General features: G+C 41.5%; 1 protein-coding gene across 2 annotated transcripts in view; it reads right to left on the bottom strand.

Moving 5' to 3' along the window:
• Window positions 1-21,251, bottom strand: part of SH3GL2 (SH3 domain containing GRB2 like 2, endophilin A1) — a 197,945-nt gene that overhangs the window by 19,733 nt on the left and 156,961 nt on the right. For both annotated transcript variants that reach the window (XM_046663758.1, XM_046663760.1), the window contains exon 3: window positions 18,916-18,988. In XM_046663758.1, coding sequence (XP_046519714.1) covers window positions 18,916-18,988 — 73 coding nt within the window. The remainder of the gene's footprint in view (window positions 1-18,915; window positions 18,989-21,251) is intronic.

The raw sequence follows: 21,251 nt of genomic DNA, 5'->3' as shown, positions 1-21,251 counted from the left end.
AATTGTTTCTAAAGTCCCCTAAGTGATTCTAAAGTGCAGCCAAGGTTGAGGACCCCTGGGTAGATGACGATACAAATTTGAGGGGAAGAATACAAGAGAAAGAGAAGATTTTGGAGAGGAAGTGTAGAAGTGTTCCAATTTCAGTAAATACAAAGTCTAAGAGAATATCCATGGAGTTGTACCAAACAGATACCAGATGGATCTTGAGCCGAAAAGATGGTGGTTTAAATAAAGAAAGGCAGCTTATTTGATAACACCTGGAATCACTTTTTCCCCAGTTTTATTGAGACATAATTGACATACAACATTGTGTTTACTTAGATGTAGAACATGATTTGATATATGTATATATTGTGAAATGACTACAAATTAAGATCTATCACTCACAAAGTTATAAAACTTTTTTTTCTTGTTATGAGAACTTTTAAGATCTACTCCCTTAGCAAATTTCGAATACACAATATGGTATTGTTAACTACAGTCACTGTGATGTACATTACACCCCCAGCACTTATTTATCTAAAAATGGAAGTGTGTTCCTTTTGACCACCTTCACCCATTTCACCCACCCCCTTCCCCCAGCCTCTGGCAACCACCAATCTGCTGTTTCTATGAGTTTGGTTTCTTTAGATTCCACATATAAGTGAGATCATACAACATTTGTCTCTCTCTCTGACTTATTTGACTTAGCATAATGCCCTCGAGGTCCTTATATATTGCCACAAATGTGATACATACATATCACATTTATATGTATATATATATATATACACACACACACACACACATTATTATTCACCATAATAACATTATAACATTATGGAACATTATTCACCATAATAAGGAAGGAAACACCTGGAATCTTGAAGGTTAGGTCAACAGATAACAGGAAGAAGGGGAAGAAAATTCCCCCCAAAATCAACGAAACAAAATTCTACAGAAGTTTTCTTTTTCTTCTGATGGTTTTATATTTGACAGGTGGTAATTAGCCTTTAATTAATGTTACTATAATCCAGGAGCTTTAACTTAATTTTCACAACCACCAGTACCTTGTGGGGCTGGCTGTATCACTCCCATTAGCAGAGAGAAGGATGGGCTGCATCCATAAAGTGAGGACGTGGAGGCTCGGGGAGAGTGGAAAATCTGTCCGAGTTCTCGTTAAGTTACTACGAGGCAAAGAAGGAATTCAGACTCTGGTCTGTGATTCCAAAGCTGTTCTCTTTCCCGCTCCATCAAATCCTCCGGGACTAAAAGTTGCACACGGAAACCCTCCATGTCTCCACAAGGCTCAAGGGAAAAATAAAAAATCCTTGTCTACAGGCTTTTACCAATGGCTGACAACCTGATGTCTATCAGAATTACTTAGAAAACTTTTTTAAAACCCAGATTTGAGGCCTCCACCTCTGACTCGCTGATTTAGAATATCCAGGGGGTTAGAGCACGGAACATGTCTCTGAGCGTGCTCTGGATACATGGACAAGCAAACGTGAGCACTGGGGTCCCACCTCTTACAGGTTCTGAACACTCACTTAACCTCCTCAAGTCAGTCAGTTGATGATTTTCCAATTTCTCTCTCCAGCCCAGACCTTTCCACTGTGTCACAGACTCATGTATTCTAATACCTACTGAACTCCACCAGGATGTTTAGGCATCTCAAACTTAACACGTTCAAGCTAAACTCCAGATTTCCCACAATCATCCCATAACTCTTCCTCCTGAAGTATTTCCCATATTAGTGAAAGCAATTCACTATTCTATTTGCTCAGGCCTGAAACCTGATAGTCATCTTTGATGCCTCTCTTTGTCCCATACTCTACACCCAATCTGTAAGTTCTGTTAGCTCTGTACTCAAAACAGATCCCAAATCAGACTACTTCTCACTTGGAGCCACCGCCATCTCTAGCTTGGATTGGCCTCCCTGCTTTCACTCTTGCCCCGTATAATATATTCTGTATAGGAGTCCTTTTCAGTGCTCTTTTCATGTCTGTATTCTCAAAACTCGTTAATGTGTTCTCACATCATTCAGACTAGGAGACAAGGTCCTATGGTGCTTGTCATTCAGAATCGTGACAAGGTCTTACACGCTCTGGCCCTTGTGACCTCCCCCTCCCATCGTGCTTTTTGCTGTTCCCTGAGCACACCAAATGCACCACTATCCTGCACCCAGTCACTCTCTGTCTCCCTTATCCTTGACTTTTCTTCAACGCACTGATTACCATCAATCTCTTCCCACTAGACAGTGGGCTCCACGAGGGCAGTCTGGATCTGCTTCATTTACTTATGTGTGCCTAGGACTTAGAACACCACATTAGAATAAATGTGGCAGATAACTGGGGGAAAAAACAAATGGGTTTCCCCTTCTACAGAACAGAGAAAAACCAAAGGTGCCTCGCTGGGTTATTGTGAGGATCAGAAATGATGTCTGGAAAGTACTTGGCACTGTGCTTCACATTCAAAGAAATACTCAGTAAAATGGAGGCTATAACCAACATGATAAATTCTTTGTTGTATGGAAAGTAGGGTCACCAAGAATTATATTGAACTGAACAAATATGGCAGTCCCAGATTATCAAGGACAAGAGAAAAGCTCTTAGAGTTGGTGGGTCTAGATACAAATATCAAATGTTGCCTCTTGTATAACACGAAGGGTGAGGATAAGAAAGTCCCATCTAGGGGCCGGCCCCGTGGCCGAGTGGTTAAGTTCGCGCGCTCCGCTGCAGGCGGCCCAGTGTTTCGTTAGTTCGAATCCTGGGCGCGGACATGGCACCACTCATCAAACCACGCTGAGGCAGCGTCCCACATGCCACAACTAGAAGGACCCACAACAAAGAATACACAACTATGTACCGGGGGGCTTTGGGGAGAAAAAGGAAAAAATAAAATCTTTAAAAAAAAAAAAAGAAAGTCCCATCTAGGTTAAAGGAATAGAGTAGGTAAGAGGGGTAGACGGCATGAGAGAACATTCAGAAAATTCTGCCTTCCCACCTCCTTCCTCACTCTCCCACCACCCCTGTGTCTGCGGATTAAATATAAAGAAGCTATAGCGTTGACTTAACAGAAATGAGCTGCTAGTCTAGGTTTACTTTGCTGGCCCAAAGACTATAAGTAAGATGTTAAAATCCTTTCTCCCTCTTTATAAATAAGTATGACTTTGGGTTAGCTTTCTAGCTCTGTCTCCCTGGAAACCTGATAAAGGTAGAATACCATTGCTTATGGTAGAAATGACTCCCGATTCACACACGACATGTGGACTGGGAGGAATGCGAATGAATTATCAACACCTGGTGGGAAGCCTCCATTCTGGGCTTCCTGAAGTGCAGCGAATCTTGTAACTGGGTGTATCCCTTGCTGGGATCTGAGTGGTGAGTTAGAAACACCGATTCCTATTTAGGACATGAGACTTCTAACCCCCTTCCCCTCCTGCAACCCGTTCTGTTCTCATTCTCTAGAAGCTAAGCTGTCCCTTGGGGGGGGGGGGGGGGGACAGGAAATAACCTCTCACTGCTGTATGGACTGCTGAAAGAACCCCCACTGAAGAAAATCCATGGCATTGCCCTGCTGTGGTTCCTGTTTTAATATTCTTCCAAGATGATGCAATGCCAGAGGCAGCCTAATCGACCATGTGGGACGAACTGTCTGGTGGAGCCTATGAAGACCCCCAAAGTGAGTGATGTAGGGGCTTCAGAGCAACTTGAAATCAGTGTTTTAATATTGTATTAGTTTTCTAGGACTGCTGTAACAGAGTACCATAAACCGGGTAGCTTAAAACAATAGAAATTTACTCTTTCACAGTTCTGGAGGCCAGAGTCTGAAATTAAGGTGTCAGCAGGGCCACGCTCCCTCTGAGAGCTCTAGGGCAGAATCCTTCCTTGTGTCTTCCTAGCTTCGCTGGCTCCCAGCCATCTTTAGAATTCCTTGGCTCTTAGCTACATCACTCCAATCTCTGCCTCCGTTTTCCCATGGCGTTCTTTTCTCTATATCTGTCTCTGTCTTTTTCACTTCTTATGAGGATACCAGTCACTGGATTTAGGATCTACCCTAATTCAGTACCACCTCACCTTGAGTCCATCTGCAAAGACCCTATTTCCAAATTAGGTCACAATTGGAGGTTCTGGGTGGACATGAATTTGGGGGACACTATTCAACTCACTATACCATGCTTTTACATTTGATTATTTCAACCAACTTTACATTAAACTAACTTTTAAGAACTAGCTGGATTCCTACACTTATGAGCAAATCATTTATTAAATAATTTTCATTTTGCATGGTTTTCTGAAGCTTTCTATCTTTATAAAGATTCCATCTGGGCTTATTCTTCTTGGATAAGGTCACCTGAAAAAAACTAACTTTGAAAAAAGCTTCAATAGAAATATAAAGTCTCCTGACTGCATGATTTATTGAATCCTTGGGTGATGATGTTTTATTGATGAAGCACTTTATTTCCATAAGCACATAAATATGAGATCAACTGATGAATGTGTAATCTAAGATTTTCAGAAATAAAGAAAGGACAGGTCCCTAACATCTTCCATTCTTTGGGGCTCTCCCCACCCCTGTCTACAGGTACTAATTTACTGAGCATTTACTGCTACTCTTCCTTTGACAGTGTTACCCAGTGGTGTGCTGAAGTCAGCCAGCACTGGTTCATAGGAGCCAATCAGGAGCTTCTCTTTCCAAGTCTACATTCAGTGATGTCATGTTGGTACCTTAAAAAAGTCATGCAACTCAGAAACTGGAAAACACTACAAATCAAGGCTTTTCTTCCAGGGAGATCGTTGTTAAACCTTGGTCAGAACACCACTACTTAACCCCCCAGCTTGCGGGAAATTTTATTGCACTTTAATTCTCATCTATGGTGGCTAAGAAAAATACACTTCTTCACATAAAAAAAAATTTAATATTTCAAATAAAGAAGTATAGAGAATAACATAACACACTTATATATATATATATACCACTCAGATTTATCATTGTTAAATATGATGACCAAGCCATTGGTTCTTGACAATATCTGAAAAGGTATTTCTGTACTAGCATTTCCATCCATTGCATCTTGTGACATAATAAAAAATATATATTTGGTCTCTGCCCATTTCCTGGCACATCGTTCCTAAAACCTTTGAATCTCCAAAGTGGTTAAGTGTTGATAAGTGTCTTTTTTCCCCAAATTATTTCATTGAGATCACAATGGTTTATAACTGTGTAATTTCAGGTGGACATTATCATTTATCAGTTTCTGTATAGACTGCACCCTGCTGCAGCCCCTTTCTCCTCCCCCGAGGTCAGAGGAAGTTAGGAAGTAGGACTGAAATTTCCCACCCTCTAACCACAGAGTTGGTTCCCCTGGTAACCAGCCCTCATCCTGAGGCTATCTCATTAGCATTTGACCTTCTCTGAACTCAGGGGAGGGAAGAAGGGAGCTGGAGATTGATTACATCACCAAACGCCAACCATTTAATGATCCTACCTAATGAAGCCTCCATAAAAATCCTAACCGAAGGGGTTCAGAGAGCCTCCAGGCTGGTGAACACATGGAGGTACTAGAAGGTTGACACACCTGGAGAGGTCATGGAAGCTCTGTGTCCCTCCCCATACCTTGCCCTACACATCTTTCATTTGACTGTTCCTAAGTTGTATCCTTTATAATAAATCAGTAAGTTAAAAAAAAGTGTTTTTCTGAGTTCTGGGAGACTTCCTAGCAAATTATCAAACCAAAGAGAGGGTCAGAAGTGCCAGAGGCTCAGATGTGGGATTGGCATCTAAAGTGGGGGCAGTCTTGTAGGTTAACTGTGGGATCTGATTCTAACTCCAGGTAGACAGTACTGGAACTGAATTGAATTATAGGACATCCTACCCTGGAGTTGCAGAATTGGTCGGTGTAGGGTAAAACCCAGACATCTGGTGTCAGAAGTGTTCTATGGGTGGAGTGTATAGAGAAATAGTTTTCCTTGTACACCTCTAAAACAGGATGTAACACACTCATAGGAGGGGACGTTGAGGTTCTGATAGACATTTGTAGGAAAATCCTTGAGATTCCTTTTGTAAGGTTCTGTGAAATGTCAGGACACGTGGATCCAAAGCCTCTGAGGACAAGGCAAAAGTGATGTTTTCTAAGGGGGTTTGGTCCCAAGAACAATGATGGAAGAGAATGAATGTTCTTTTTCCTAAGGAAAAAAAATAGGGAGTCCTGATGTCATCTTTTTTTTTTTTAGTTTCATTTACTATAATTCAAAATCAAGATTTATAGCAAACGAGATTTCTTTAGTGCCGGAAATCAATAGTCTTTGTGGAACGGGAAGTTGGAATGAAGAGGCTCAGCACAAATCTAAGCACAGAGCAGGAGGTGAAGGGGCACAGGGGTGGTGAAAATGGGTGTTCCCTGCTGGAGGGGGCAGGTACGAGCAGTGAGTCGTCCCTTCTGCACCCCATCTTCCTCCCCAACTTAAACGATTATGACAGAAGCGTTTGGGGAAAGACCTTTTCTAAATAAAAAAATTACAACCTGCTTTAAATTCCTGTATTATGCTCTTAAGAGTGGCTTCCTTCCCTGTTCAACTGTGAAATTTCAAATAAGAAAACATATTGACAGGGCATCTGTCCGTCTCAAAGGGGAAGAAGGGAAGCCAACCCCACCCTTGCTCTGTGTTGGTAAACACAGCTGACACATTTAGACAGAAGAGGTGGCCACAGCATTCCAAGCCACGTCTCCATTTTCTGTTAGGGGAAACCTAATGGATTTAGCATCCATTCAAAGAGATGGAATAAATCTTCCAGAAGCCTTTCACTGCTTTTACGGACTTAATTCCTTTGTCATCTCTACTTATCTTACAGAAACCAAACCTAGTTGCCCTAAAGAGCAGAGATCTTTAGCAGACAAATGCTTAATGATTTGTATTAGTATTCATAAATATTACCATCTGGTCTAAAACTTGGAATGAGCCCTAAAATATCTTTGAAAAGTTGACGATTAGGACCACGTTTCATCCCATAGCTATCATTTCAGAAGTATCTACTATGCGTAATTCACATACATCATCTTTTTAATCCTCCCAATGACACAAGAGACAGGTTTTGTTTCTCCATTTTACAGATAAAGAAAATGAAGCACAAAGATATTATGTAACTTGCCCAAGGACACAGAGCAACACGAAGCTCAGCAGATTTTGAATCCTAACTGTGTCTCAAAAGCCTGTTCTCATTCCAGAACGCCACTCTGGCTCTCATTGCTTTATTACATCTTCATTAAAATAGGGCAAATTAAGACTTGTCAGCAGCAAAGTGTAAAGCCTTAGCTATATTTACACTTGTTAGGTGTTTAAAAATGCAGAGGTGAGGAAAGGTGATAGATGCTGCAACTTAGGAAGCAGGAGAAGGGGCGCACGAGTTAGGAGCCTGGAGGTCTTTCCATCTGCGTGACCTTGGGCAAGCTGCCTAACCTCTCAGGACCTGAGCTACCTCACTTCAAACATAAGAGGGCCAGCTTATCTGATTTCTGTAATGCCTTTCAAATCTAAAAATCTCTCATACATGCATTAGAATCCACTAGGATAAGTGGACCAGGTCATTTGCAAATGAGTAGATGGTATCTATGTCAGTGTACATAGAACCTTACTGTAATTTTTCAAAACCAATGAAACTCATTTTTGTAAAATCATTGCTGAGATCAAAACCAATAGGCCTTAAGACTCTAATGTAAAGATTTTAACTTTATTTTCTTAATCTCTCCTTTTTTTGTTTTTATTTCTATAAGAATGAATGACACAGCCAAACCATTTCCTAATGATCTGGTTTCTGTTTATGGTCTTTACAAAAAGAAGATCTTTTTACAAGATCAAATAAATACGTCAAAGAAAACAAAAAGGTAATTTATTCACCTTTCTTGTGGAAAATTATCAAATTTCATAGGGATACTTAGTTACTAAATACAACAAACACTGTGAACAAGCATTGTTAAAATTTAGAGGACCAAAGCGGCATTTAAATGTGAAAATAGAGCCTCTTTTTGAAGATAAAAAAAAATTAGAACTGCATTCTCCTATGACAGAATCTATTACAACTTCCTACTAACTAACACAAGGGCACGCGCTATCACAGAAACAAGACAGGACGGGGTGCAAATTGCAGCTCTGCAGGGACGAGAAGGTACATACCCTCCTAGCCTCCCTGTGCCTGATTGTAAGTAAGAGATAATAACAGTTAGTGACAGAATTGCTGTGACAGTGAAACAGTGATATACGTAATCAAAGCAGGCCCTAAACAAATGCTACTTCTTTTCTCCTCTTTCCCCCTTTTGGCTGGAGAAAATTGTAATTGATAGCCATTTCATCAAAATGGCAACTAACAGTTAAAATTCTACTTACCTCTTTATTATCTATGGAGACTCAATGAGTCTTTAGTTGAAGGAAAAAATTAATTCTGAATTATCTTAACTAAATTTGTGAAGTCTAGTATAACTGTAATTGGAATATGAATATAAATCCCCAAGTCATACTAATTTAGATTTAGAGCTTAATACTTGCAACAAAATGTACATAATAAATAACATTTTAGCATATATTTCATGTTGGCAACCTGTGATGACTGCATATAATGGCCTAATTTTCCTGGGTAAAATCTCAGAACATCTCTAAGTCTGAAATGAGCCCTCTGATGCTCCCTGCACTGTGAAAAACGTGTTCCCCAGCCTTGCACACTAACAATTATAAAGGATGCAAAAGATTTACATGGCAATGAGGACTTGGGTAAATTTCCTCAAACCTATGCAGTTTCCCTTGAAGTTAAATATTAGAAAGGATTGAGGAAAGAGAAGAGGAAGATTTGCCAGCTGACATATAAATACGTAACTTTACCACTGGATCATGCTACCTTCCACCCAAACAATGATATTTCTATAACACCTCTCTCCCAGGTGACAGAGCTCTCTTGTGCTCCTGCTGAGTGGGAAGCGGCAGGGAGGTATTTTAAGACACTGTGCTGTGGTACAGAGTCAGCAGCCCTAAGAACCCATGAGATGGGAGAGCGAACCTTGCCCACCCCCACATGGGGTGTTGCAAGGCGCCAACACAGGTCTCACAGCACACCCTGAGAAAGCAGGTGGTTACACCACAGGAGCGTAAAATGGTTCCTACGATTTGAAAAATACACAGCCCGCTGTGTACCAACAGCATGAGCCTTTGCTTCTTTGGTTTTTGGAGACGATAGAGGGTGGCCTCCTGGCACTGTGACATTGTTGTGGGTAAGGTCCTACAGAGGGACTTTTTCCTGGAGGCCTTGCCTGTGGAGAAACTGCTGAGTAAGCACCTGAGATGCCCTCAGGTAGGGCTGGAGGCCCCTGGGAAGAGAAGGTGAGTGACATTTCTTGAGCCCCTACAGAAGTGACAGGCACTGTGCCAACTGCTTTGCACTGTCTCATGTTTCAAAGATATCCTCAGTCTTAGCATAGAGTGGACCCATATTTCCACTCCCTAGGGGGTCAGGAGACTTCATCCTGAGCTGACAAGATGTGACAGGTTTTCCCAATCCATGCCCCGCTTCAATGTAAGGTATCCAGGAAGCCCAAAGTGATAAAGGCAAATGGCCTGATGGCCCAGCAAACAGTGATATGCTTGAACTAGGAGCTCTGGTTTGGGAACAAACAGCCATATTGTATTAGTTTTATACACTGAGTAACAAAGTTCCACAAACTTAGTGGCTTCAAACTACACATATTTACTATGTCACAGTTTCTGTAGGTTAGAAGTCCAAGCGCAACTCAACAGCACCCTCTGTTCAGGGTCTCACAAGGCTACAATCAAGGTGTCAGCCAGGCTGCCATGTTATCAGGAAGCTCAAGTGGGAAAAAATCTGTTTCTAAGCCCACTCAAGTTGTTGGCAAAATTTCACTTCCTTGTGGTGGTATGACTGAAGGCCCTGGCTTCTTGCTGGCTGTTGGCTAATGGCTGCCCTTCGGTCCTCGAGGCCACCCTCAGCTCCCTGACACAGCAGTCACAACATGGCAGTTTGCTGCTTCTAGGCCAGGAGGAGAACCTCTCTCACTCCAGTCCCCTGAGACAGTTTTATATAATGTAGCATGATCACAGGAATGACATCCTATCAACTTTGCCATATAATATAACCTAATCAAGAGAGTGGCGAGTGGTTGATCCCATCACCTTCGCCATTTTCTATTGGTTAGAAGCAAGTCATAGATCCCACCACTGCTCAAAAGGAAGGGATTATACAAGGTGAGAATCACTGGGGGTCACTCTAGAGTGTATTCACCACACATACCAAGACAGAAGATGTCTTCATATTTTGTAGCATAAAACAGTGAAAACAAAATGGACTCTGGACACAGTCATATCTGAACACGAATTCTGGTTCTTTTGTTGCATAGTTTTGGGAAAATTATTTAATTTCTCTTGAAACTGCTGTTTTCTAATCTGAAAATAGGAACAACTATTATCTATATCTGTAAATATGAAATGAACGTTCTGTCAATAACTTCAGCTTAATGATTTAAACATGAGAGTATGTATTTCCACACTTTTTCCAAAGCATTTGTGAAATGTATTCACTGTGCACCACACCAAGTAGAAATCATATAGACAGAGGAACAGTTCTGATCCTGGCCTGTTCAAGTCTGCAGACCATAACCCTACCTTAAAGGTTAGCTACTCCTACAGATGGAGCTTAAATATGCTTAACATGATTTGATTCATTCAGTCAGCAAATTAAGCACCGACTAAGCACCAATCACTGTGCTAGGTGATGAGGATCAAGGCTGCCCTAGGAGGAGAAGGGCAAGGCATCCTGGCATACATACTGATCTATATCATCCTGTGGGAAGTAGAGGACATCCTGACCTGATACAACCTGATTCGTATCCAAAGTTATACAACCACCACCCGATAACCAGACCCCATCTGCACTGATACCATTTTAACAACTTTTTTACATGATCTTTCCTTTGTCTTGTAAAGAAATAACTCACATACCTATGTCTTATAAATTTGGCCCTACCCTCAACCCACTGCAGCTCTTCCCTGCCCATGGGTCCTGTCCCCATGCTATTCTTTGAATAAAGGAGCACTACTGCCAGACTCTGAGAGTCTAAGAAATCTTTCTTTCAACTCCTCGGGTCACTGAGCCCACGTCACTAAGTACTAGATATATAAAAATGAGCAAAACAGACACAGTCCTTGTCTTTGATGAGTTTATAAGACAGTGGGAGAGATGTATGCATTCAATAAATATTTATTAATGGCACCGTCTGTATCTTAGGGATAGTAAACAGGACAATGTCCCTATCCTTGTGCAGATTACATTCTGGATGGGAAATGGGGGTGACAGGCAGATGACTTAAAAAAAAGACAAAATAGAGGATAATTTCAAATGGTGATAGAAGTTCAAAAGGGGATATGAGAAGGGAGAAGGATGGGCAGAGGCTATTTTAGATAGAGTGGGCAGGGAAGGACCACAGAGGGAGGTGGAGATGGACTAACCAGAAGGAGCAGCCACAACAGGAGCCTGGAGAAGAGTGCCCCAGGCAGAGGAACTTCCTATGCAAAGACCCTGAGGTAGGAACAAGCTGAGCATGGCTGAGGACCAAAAAGAAGCCAGTGAGAGTGGACAGAGGACAACATGGTGTTGGGGGCAGAGCAAGAGCCAAATCACACAGGGACTTGTAGCCAGGAAGTGTCAGTTCAGTGGGAAGCTACTAAGACTAATAAGCAGAGGAGTGACATGATGATTTACATCTTTAATGGAATGAGCAGGCTGCTATGTGCAGAATGTAAACCAGGGGAGTAAGAATGAAGGAGGGCAGGATATTGAACAAACAAAAACAACCTAGAAAAATAAAAATCACGATAAGTGCAACAGAAGATAAGAACAGGGCTCTCTGATTGCAGTGTACAAACAACAGTCTCACATTCAGGTCACTTGCATGATAGTGGCAGAGACAAGCCACACCTTAACAAGTAAACATTTAATAAAGGTTTAAGTAGTGACACCACAGAGATAAACAAAACAGGGAAACGGAAACAAAACAGAGTGACAAGGGGTGATGTTTTAAACAAGATGATTAGGAAAGCTGCACAAGTAAGGGTGCTGTTTGAGCAGAGACCTGAAGTGAAGACCTGGAGACAAAGGAATTCAAGTAGAAGGACTGGCACAGTCCAGATGAATGAGGGTGCCTGCGTGTTTGAGGAACAGTGGGAAGGCCGGTGATGCTGGTGGAGAGGGAGCAGGATGGAGATTGGTAGGACTGTAGAAAAGGAAGTCAGATCATCGGACCTTGTAACCCATGATGAAGACTTTCAATTTTATTCTAAATGGGGAACCACTGGAGAGATCTGTGGAAGGGACTCATGTGAAGGCAGCATGACAATTCAACACTGGAGTGGACCTGATTTAGACTGGGGGCTCAGGGAATGCCTCTCAGAGGTGATATTTAAGCTGAGGCAGGAAGGGTGAGTAAGACAGGTGTCACATAAGGGGCAGGTGGGGGCCATTCCAGGAGGAGGGCACAGCCAGTGCCAAGTCCTGATGGAGGAAGAGCTTGAGGCTCTTGGAAAAGCTAAAAGGCCAGTGAGGCTGCAGTAGGGTGAACAAGAGGGAGATCAGACTTGGAGAAACAGAGCGAGTGCAGGGACCACTACAGGGAGGCAGCGCATTAGTAGCTCAAGGCTATTAAACGGAGACTCTATTAGCTTAATTTCCCATATATGTGCATACTTTTAAATGTATAATATCTGTTATGTTTAATTATATTTTAAATAAGGTCTGGCTTTAGCAGTCCTTAGAGACACAGTAGATGGATATCATTAGTCCACCAGCTCCAGCTGACTTAAAACTCTGGCTTACCTGAGGCGTCTCGACTATATTAGGAACCTACTAGTTTTCAATATTTTTTCCCAAAGATGTAGTAAAAATAGGAAAACCCTCCAGCCTTTTCAGTACATACAGTATACCAATTACACCACGTATCATCTGACTTCTATTTTCCTCTTTAATATGTTCATCCTTGAAAGACCCTATTCCTCTGAAGTTTAGCAACCTTTTCCTCACAATTACTTTGTAATCTGTCTTTTATGCATTTTCAATATTTTTCAGTGTCAGGATTTTGAAAAGTAAAAGCTCTGTACTAGACTCAGTACACACCCCTTATTCTTTAAGTGAGGGGTGCATACATTCATTGGTCACCTATTCAGTAGACACAGTGAGGGCAAATCATGTACCAGGCACAATGCTAAGTGCCCTGGGAGACAAGAAGATGATGATTACGACTCAGGTCCTGCCCTCCAGGAAACAGCAAAGTCAGTCTCTTTTGGAGCCAAGGATCTGAATATGTGAATGTCAAAATAATATATGTATTGATCTTCAGTTCTAATACCACCAAATATCTTATAGTGACTGTATTTATTCATCTTTGGAAGGAAATAATTAAGAGGACAGCCTGTGGGAAAGAAGTATAATAATGTTGATATAATATCTCTCCAGAGGTTAATGAGATATTTTAAAATTAACACAGCTTACTTTTAGTTCCATAGGCAACATTCCACAAATGAGATCTGAAATTATCATTAAAAAATTCTAGGGCTATCCTGGTTGCATAGTGGTTAAGTTCGCATGTTCCACTTCAGCAGCCCAGGGTTCGCAGGTGCGGATGCCAGGTGTGGACCTATGCACTGCTTATTAAGCCATGCTGTGGCGGCACCCCACATACAAAATCGAGGAAGACTGGCACAGATGTTAACTCAGCAACAATCTTCCTCAAGCAAAAAGACAAGAGAGGTTAGCTCAGGGCCAATCTTCCTCACACACACACACACAAAATTCTGAATAGATATCTAATGACCTCAATCTTGTACCCACATCTTAGCATGTTGGAGAAGGCTGGACCACATAGACATTCAAGGGAAAAGCCTTTCTGTAGAGAACCAAACCTTGAGTGTTTTCATGATAAAACTGCTTTTTATCTACACAGCTTGGGACTCTGTACAGGATTATGACATTAGGGTCAAAATGACTTTTCACTGCAAACTGAAAAGCCTCTGTCATAACCAGTATGCTAAGGCTGGGAATGAAACACAGTCCCATATGGCCATATCTGTTTTTCTCTTTAAAAGGAAGATTTTCACCCAGGGAGCCCTAATGCAGATAGGCAGAAGGTTCAACAAACAAATAAACTTAAAGATATTCTGTTCCAAAATCAAGAGTCCAGTTCTCTATTGAAAAATAAACACCAATATACATAAACCAAGAAGCTAAACATCAAACATAGGTCAAAATATAATAAACAGCTTGAATGGCAAACCCTCTAGACCTGTGCTGTCCATTATGGGAACCACTGGCGACACAGGGCAACTGAACATCAGAAATGTGACTAGTCCAAACCAAGACATGCTAGAAGTATAAAACACACATCAAATTTCAAAACATAGTACAAAAAAAAAAGGAAAGAATGTAGAATTTATCAGTGATTTTTAACATTGGTTAAAATTTTGGATATATTGGGCTAAATAAAATATGATTAAAATCAATTTTACCTTTTTACTTTTTTAATGTGGCTACTAGAAAATTCTAAATTACACACATGACTTGCATTTTATTTCTATGAGACAATGCTGATTTAGTGCTCTTTTTTTTTTTTTATCTCCACAAGGCATCAGAATACTCATATAAGAAAACTGATTTCTATCTTCTCTGATGATCTTTGCTCTTAGATACCATGAGAATAGGGCCTCACAATCGGTAGAATGGAATTAGTGCACAGCACTTTTCATGTTCAAATTATTTCTTATCTAAACAGGTTGGAAACTGATAATGGTTTATGGATGTTCCTGTCAGAATAATTTCACATCCAAGCTGAAAGACTTTACAGCTCTCTGTTCTGTTCTCGAAAGCCCTGCTTCACAGGACACACCTGTAGACCTGTGACTCCTTTCTCCCTTCCTCACCTCATCAGTTAGCTGGAACTTCCAGAAGGAATTAGCTGTGATGCCCCCTGGGCCACTCTCTTCAGAATGTACGTACCTTATACTGTTAGACTGTGAAGTCCCAGAAAGCAGGGACCCAACCATGGTCCTGTGTCTACTCCTACCGCATCCAGGATTAGTCTTTGTTAAAAGTAAACGCATTTGATAAATGTTGGTTACACGGGTAGAGAAGGAAGAGTTTTCCTTCTCTCCTTTACATCACCACAATTTTAACACATTAGACACTGACTGTCAACTGTGCTTCATAATTCACTTATTCAAATATCCAAGTGCCACTGGCTGCCTGGAACTGAGCTGGGGGCTGGGGCTTTGGGTGTAAATAAGACAGCAACAGTCCTGTCCTTACAGGGGAGGACAAACAAAAGCACACACATCACACAATTACAGTAAGTGTAGCATGTGCCCCTGGGAAAAGCAGCTGGGAGTGTGAGAGGAACATTAACGGGGAACCTGACATAGTTGGGGGTCAAGGAAGGCTCCTAAGTGACCTCTGTGCTCACCTGAAGGAACTGTTTGCTTGACAAGGTGGAGGGGAAGGGGCAGACTGATTATGCAGGGAGCGCCCTTTAAGCCATGTTAAAAATTTAAAACTTAATCCTAAAAGCAATGAAAAGCCACTGAAGGTTTTTATGCAAGATAATGATATGATCAGATTTGTCTTTTAAAAATAACACTCTGGGGGTGGACAAGAGTGGATGTGTGACCTACACAGAGCATATCTGCAGATTCATGAAAATTAAACTGCCTTTGGTCATCATTTCAATCGGAACTGAGTTTCAAGAAAATAAAAGAAGTGTATGCTCCACAATCACAAGATCGGAAAGCCAGAAAGCATCTTAGAGTATTAGTCTAATACAAGATACTCTCAAAGTACCCTCAAAGCATTAATGTCTACTGATTCTACTGGCTTGTCCATGTAAATTTGTTAGTTGGCATCAGCCTCCGTCCTAACCTAAGCCAGATAGATCTTGCTTATTCAGGACCAGCATACAGTGATCCATACTGGCTGACCCAGTTCCTGGGCTCACTGTGAGGCTGAGTGGTCAAAGCATTTACCAGCCTGCATGAGTTTGGGAATATTCTTTTTGTTCTTCTGTGCCCAAGGACTGGGCACCTCTGGGTGTCTGCTAGACTCCTGCATCCCTTCTCAAGGACACTTCAGTTCTGAACAAGTGTAGTTGACCAGCTACCTTTGATGAGGGCTAGAGCCAGTGTCTGCTCTCTGGGCGAGAAATTCATGGAGGAACTAAAGCAGATCTATCATAAATGAATTAAACACCAATTGTCTAAACTCTGTAGAATGATTATATGAAGTTTTGTTGTGTTCTAGACTCTTCTAGGTGACACTTATTTGTATACGTATGTGGCCTGCCCATAAATAAATGCTTTTCTGAAACGAACCTGGGATTGCCTGGTGATGGCCTTAACTGTTTTTGGTGGCAGATGTCCACTTGATTTTTGAATAGCCATAAAACCAATATGTTGGCAGCTAAGTAGCATATTTAGCATTTTATTAAAAATGTGACATTTCTAAAAATTCCTATCTCCCTCAATTAACTCCTCCTGTAATCTCCTTTATTAAAATAAAAATAAGTCTCAAACCCACAATTTGTTTCCTTTCCAAATTTCTGTTGGACCTGCTCTGAAGGTGAAGGGCCCTCTGCACCTCAGTGAAGCTGAACCCATTCTTCTCAGAAGCAGGATCGTGCAACAGAAAGTGCAGAGGCTTAGGAGGCAGTCAGACCTGGGTTCCAATCCTGGCTTCAGCCCCACCTAGGTGTGTAATTTTAGGAAAGCTTCTTAAATTCTCTGGCCCTTGTTTTTTCCTGCACAGAATGAGGCTGGCCTACTGTATTAGTTTTCTAGGGCTGCCAGAACAAATTACCACAAACTGGGTGGCTTAAAATGAGAGAAATTTACTCTCTCACAGCTCGAGAGGCCAAAAGCCTGAAATCAAGGTGTCAGCAGGGTTGGTTCTTTCCAGAGGTTCTCTGGGAGAATCCTTCCTTGCCTTTTCCAGCTGCCCCTCGGCATAGAGCAGCATCACTACAACCTTTGCCTCCATCTTCACATGGTCTTCTTCCCTGTGTCTCTCTGTATCTTCTCCTCTCCTTATAAAGACACCAGACCTTGGATTTAGGGCTCACTCTAACTCCAGGATGAGTTAATCTCAAGATGGCTAACTAATTACCTCTGAAAATACTCTATTTCCAAATAACGCCACAGTCTGAGGTTCTGGGCGACCCTAAATATTTTGGGGAGGCATGCTATTTAAGGTACTACAACAGAGCATCATTACTTTATGCTCAGGAACACATGGGTCCCCACTGACAGTCTGTGCTACATTGGATTTTCAGTCCCTTTTTTATACTATGAATTGCTCAACTGTGTTTTATTTTTACAGTCAGAAAAAAATGGTAACTTTTAAAGATGAAACAGTGCATATAACTAGCACCATACTGAAAATGCATTAGTGTTCATGAAATACTCTATTTTCCCTCCCCTTCCCTATATTTATCTTAGCCCCACAGCAATGCGTTACTAACACAATTCATGTGGAAATCCCAGGAAATCAGAGAGCACTTCAGAGTTCTATGCAAAGATGAAGACAGAAATTCTTGTCCCTAAACAATGATTTCTTGTGGTGAGGCAGGGTGAGCAGCTCTCTTTCCAGAACTTGACCTATTACAGTTCAAACACTAACGAACAGACGTACATCTAAGAGACCCTTTCATCTCTGTAATATTAAGGTCATGAAGAAGGCTCTAGGTAAAAAATTAGAAACTTGATTTTGCTATTTTCTGCCTAATTTGCTAACCATCTGGTCCATGTCAGTTAAATTCCTGGTTATGATAGCTTACCATATTTACTTCTATATGTTCCTTCCTCACATAATCCCATCTCTGCTGTATTTTAAGACACAAAGAAAAGAAAAATCAAGAAGGTTATTCCCAGAAAGTTTATCTTCAAAACAGCAGCTGTACAGGTTAAATGCAAGCTGCAGCCAGGAGGAGGCAGTAGAGAGTCAGTCAGCACTTTCTATCACACGCACCCACTTCCTCTTATTCCACACCTCCTTTTCTTATCTCTTGCCCACAAATGCTCAGTATCCAAATACACTGGGGCTGACAGAGTGCCTGGACCGTCTTCCCTACAACTGCCAAAGACACTGGAATCTCAACCTGCAACTCCCAAAGAGTAAGTCTTAGGAGTGGGCAGTTTTCTAAATAACCATATATCTCACATAAATACATTCAGCCTTGCTTCAAGTTTCTTCTGTACAGGAAGAGTAGTGAGGAGGTCCACAATGCAGGCTGCTTTGCTCTGTTATACCTCATGCCTAAGAGACTGCCCCAGTTCTGCCTGGTTCTCTTTTCAAGGAATAGCTCCATTATCTCTATCGTAACTTTCTTCTTAGAGTGTAACAGGTTAGCAGGAACAAACGCTGATCTGCGATGTGCTTGGAGAAGAATCAGAATTACGAACAACCCTCCAAAGATTCAAGTGATGCTGTTTAAACAGAAATCCTCCATATTTCACAAAAGCTAATCAACTTCCTACTTTTTCACGCCTCTGGAAATTACTGTCTTATCTTAAAATTATCCCAATTTTCTTTCTTATCATCCCTTGAAAACTGAAGTTCCATTAGTAACAGCTCGCAGCTACCCTGATATTATGTGCCACCCCAGCTGTCCACACAATGCTGTTTGTTAAATACACCACAGTCAGATATAATACCATAGAATCCTCCAGTTACTTCAATGTGAGCCTTAAAAAGCCCCCGTTCCCAGGCAAAGTGCTACACCAGAAGTCGCTGAACCTCCAGAACACTGGGCTGAGGAATCAGAAGCACACCAAACCTTAACTATCTATCAAGGAGAAACTACAAGTCACCTGGAGGATACCCTGAATGCAGAAAGTGATCCCTTACCTGGATTGGGTTGAAGGTATTCAATTGTCTTAGTCATTATTTCCATCACAGCCCTACTGGTGACATCCACTTTCTGAAATGAGAAAATAAATATTCTAAATGACAAAAATTATCAGCTTCAGAACTCCACTTTTTGCTTGAGTAGATCGACAAGCACTGGTGATGCAGCAGAGCAGCAGTCCTGCGGGGGAAGGCGAGGGGCTGGAGGAGCTCCAGAAGTAGTGACGGCTTTGCATGCAGCTGTGTTCCATTAAGATCTGGAAAACCTGTTTATCCAAAGAGGAACCTGGTAATTTCCTAAAATTTATTTCAAAATATACTTTATTATCTTCTGGCAAAATAAATTGGAGATAGCTTCCTCTTCCCATAAGTGGCCAGAGGTGGTCTCTGAAAATGGTTCGCTATTCATTTGACTCAGAAAATGCCACGAAATCATGCAAATCAAGAGGTTCAAATCTTCATACTTACTTTAAGAACACTCGTGAAACTGCCCAGGCCATGGAGAGCATTCATATCCCAAAAGCCACCAAGTGTCTGAAAGAGTCACTTTACAGAAGCAATGTGTACCATTCCATTATTACAGGGCTGGAGTTGGTAGGTGTGCCCAGGCCAAACAGTAGGGCCAGACACAAGTTCCATGACCCAGTAAGAATCCTGAATTTTTGCTCTACAGGCTTAAAAATGCAGAAAGCAATGCTGAATGTAAGGATTTTGATGTAGAGATTCTGGTCATTGAGCATACCCAGGAGAACAAAACATCCAAAGAGGGCCCCGGACTTACAGAGCTCATAGTTGGATTATCCCTGCCATGAGCTTGCCCTGCCACACTGACATGTCTCACACAGTGAGATGATCCTCACTGGAAAAGAGCAAACTGTTCCTAAACCAGAAGAGGAAATTGCATAGAAGAAAAAGATACCCCAGAAGAATAGTAATAGTAAGGTAGAGATAATAAATCATATTTTGCCCAGAGGCACTGACTGGATGTCCGTAGTGGGCCACAGTGGCAGATTTCACTGCCCTAAAGAAAGAAAAATGCAGGGGCCAACCCAGTGGTACAGCGGCTAAGTGCGCACATTCCACTTCTGTGGCCCAGGGTTCATCAGTTCGGATCCTGGGTGCGGACCTACACACCGCTTGCCAAGCCATGGTGTGGCAGGCGTCCCACATATAAAGTAGAGAAGGATGGGCATGGATGTTAGCTCAGGGCGAGTCTTCCTCTGCAAAAAAGAGGAGGATTGGCTGCAGATGTTAGCTCAGGGCGATTCTTCCTCCGCAAAAAAGAGGAGGATTGGCTGCAGATGTTAGCTCAGGGCTAATCTTCCTCAAAAAAAGAAAAATGCAACATCAATTCTGTTTATTCAAGTAAGAGAAGGACAGTTTTTATTTAACTTCTGAGAACTCCTAAGTATATAAAAATCTTGACCCAACAGTTCTAATCAGTCCTTGATCTTTTGGTTAATTCTAAATAGAGTCTATGCCTGCACAATTTTGAATGGCCGGTATTTGCGTCTAGCAGCTCAGCATGTCCTCTCTCTGTGGGCCCTTCTCCCCACATGGAGAGGCTGTGTAAGCTGCTCAGCACAGTTAGCTCCTCTCTACATTCACCATGGAATCCTTTTCTTATCAGCATGTCTGGTCCATTCATTCACTCTAGAGGGTAAATGACTAACAAATAAATAAATATCCAAAGTATGCACATCGAATATATAAGTATGAGTGAAAAGAATTAACTTTTGATGGTGGAATTTCAGATAGCAATTAAGTCCATGGGAACTTTCATTTTAATTGGCGTTCAATGGCCCCTCCTTCAATTCCAAGAAATTTTTCAATAACCTACTCCATCTACATATAAATCAGCGTATCATGGATGGGTAAGCCTTCTTTTTCACAATGAGAAACCAAAATCATGACCCATCAGAAGATTTTATCTTTCAGTTTGAGTTTTCAGTACTTAATAATTTCCCATTCTATGGTAGTCATAGTATTGTGTGTGTAAGGAGTTTGCCTTTACTGCAATTAACAAAGGAAAACACTTGTTCTTATGAGGTCATCATGGAATAAAATTACCTTAAAAAGCAGTCCTATTTAAGAGGTGCCCTCCTACATATGAACCCTGTACCATGTCCTTTTGATTGAACTGAGTTTTTAAGACGTCTTAAATTTGGGTATGTACTAAGAGTTTAGTAGTGAGGTGAATAGTGATCTTCTGGAGTTGTGCAGTGCAGGACTTGTGCAACCACACATGGAGGTCCTGGAAGTATTAGCAGAATGCCAACTAACCACTATGCACTCAATGTCATGGAAATGATTTCAAAGGCTGTATGCAGAACAAA

Source organism: Equus quagga, chromosome 6 (assembly GCF_021613505.1).
Source record: "Equus quagga isolate Etosha38 chromosome 6, UCLA_HA_Equagga_1.0, whole genome shotgun sequence".
Taxonomy (NCBI): Eukaryota; Metazoa; Chordata; class Mammalia; order Perissodactyla; family Equidae; genus Equus; species Equus quagga.
The sequence above is the reverse complement of the archived record's forward strand: the minus strand, read 5'-3'. Positions and strand labels throughout refer to the sequence as shown.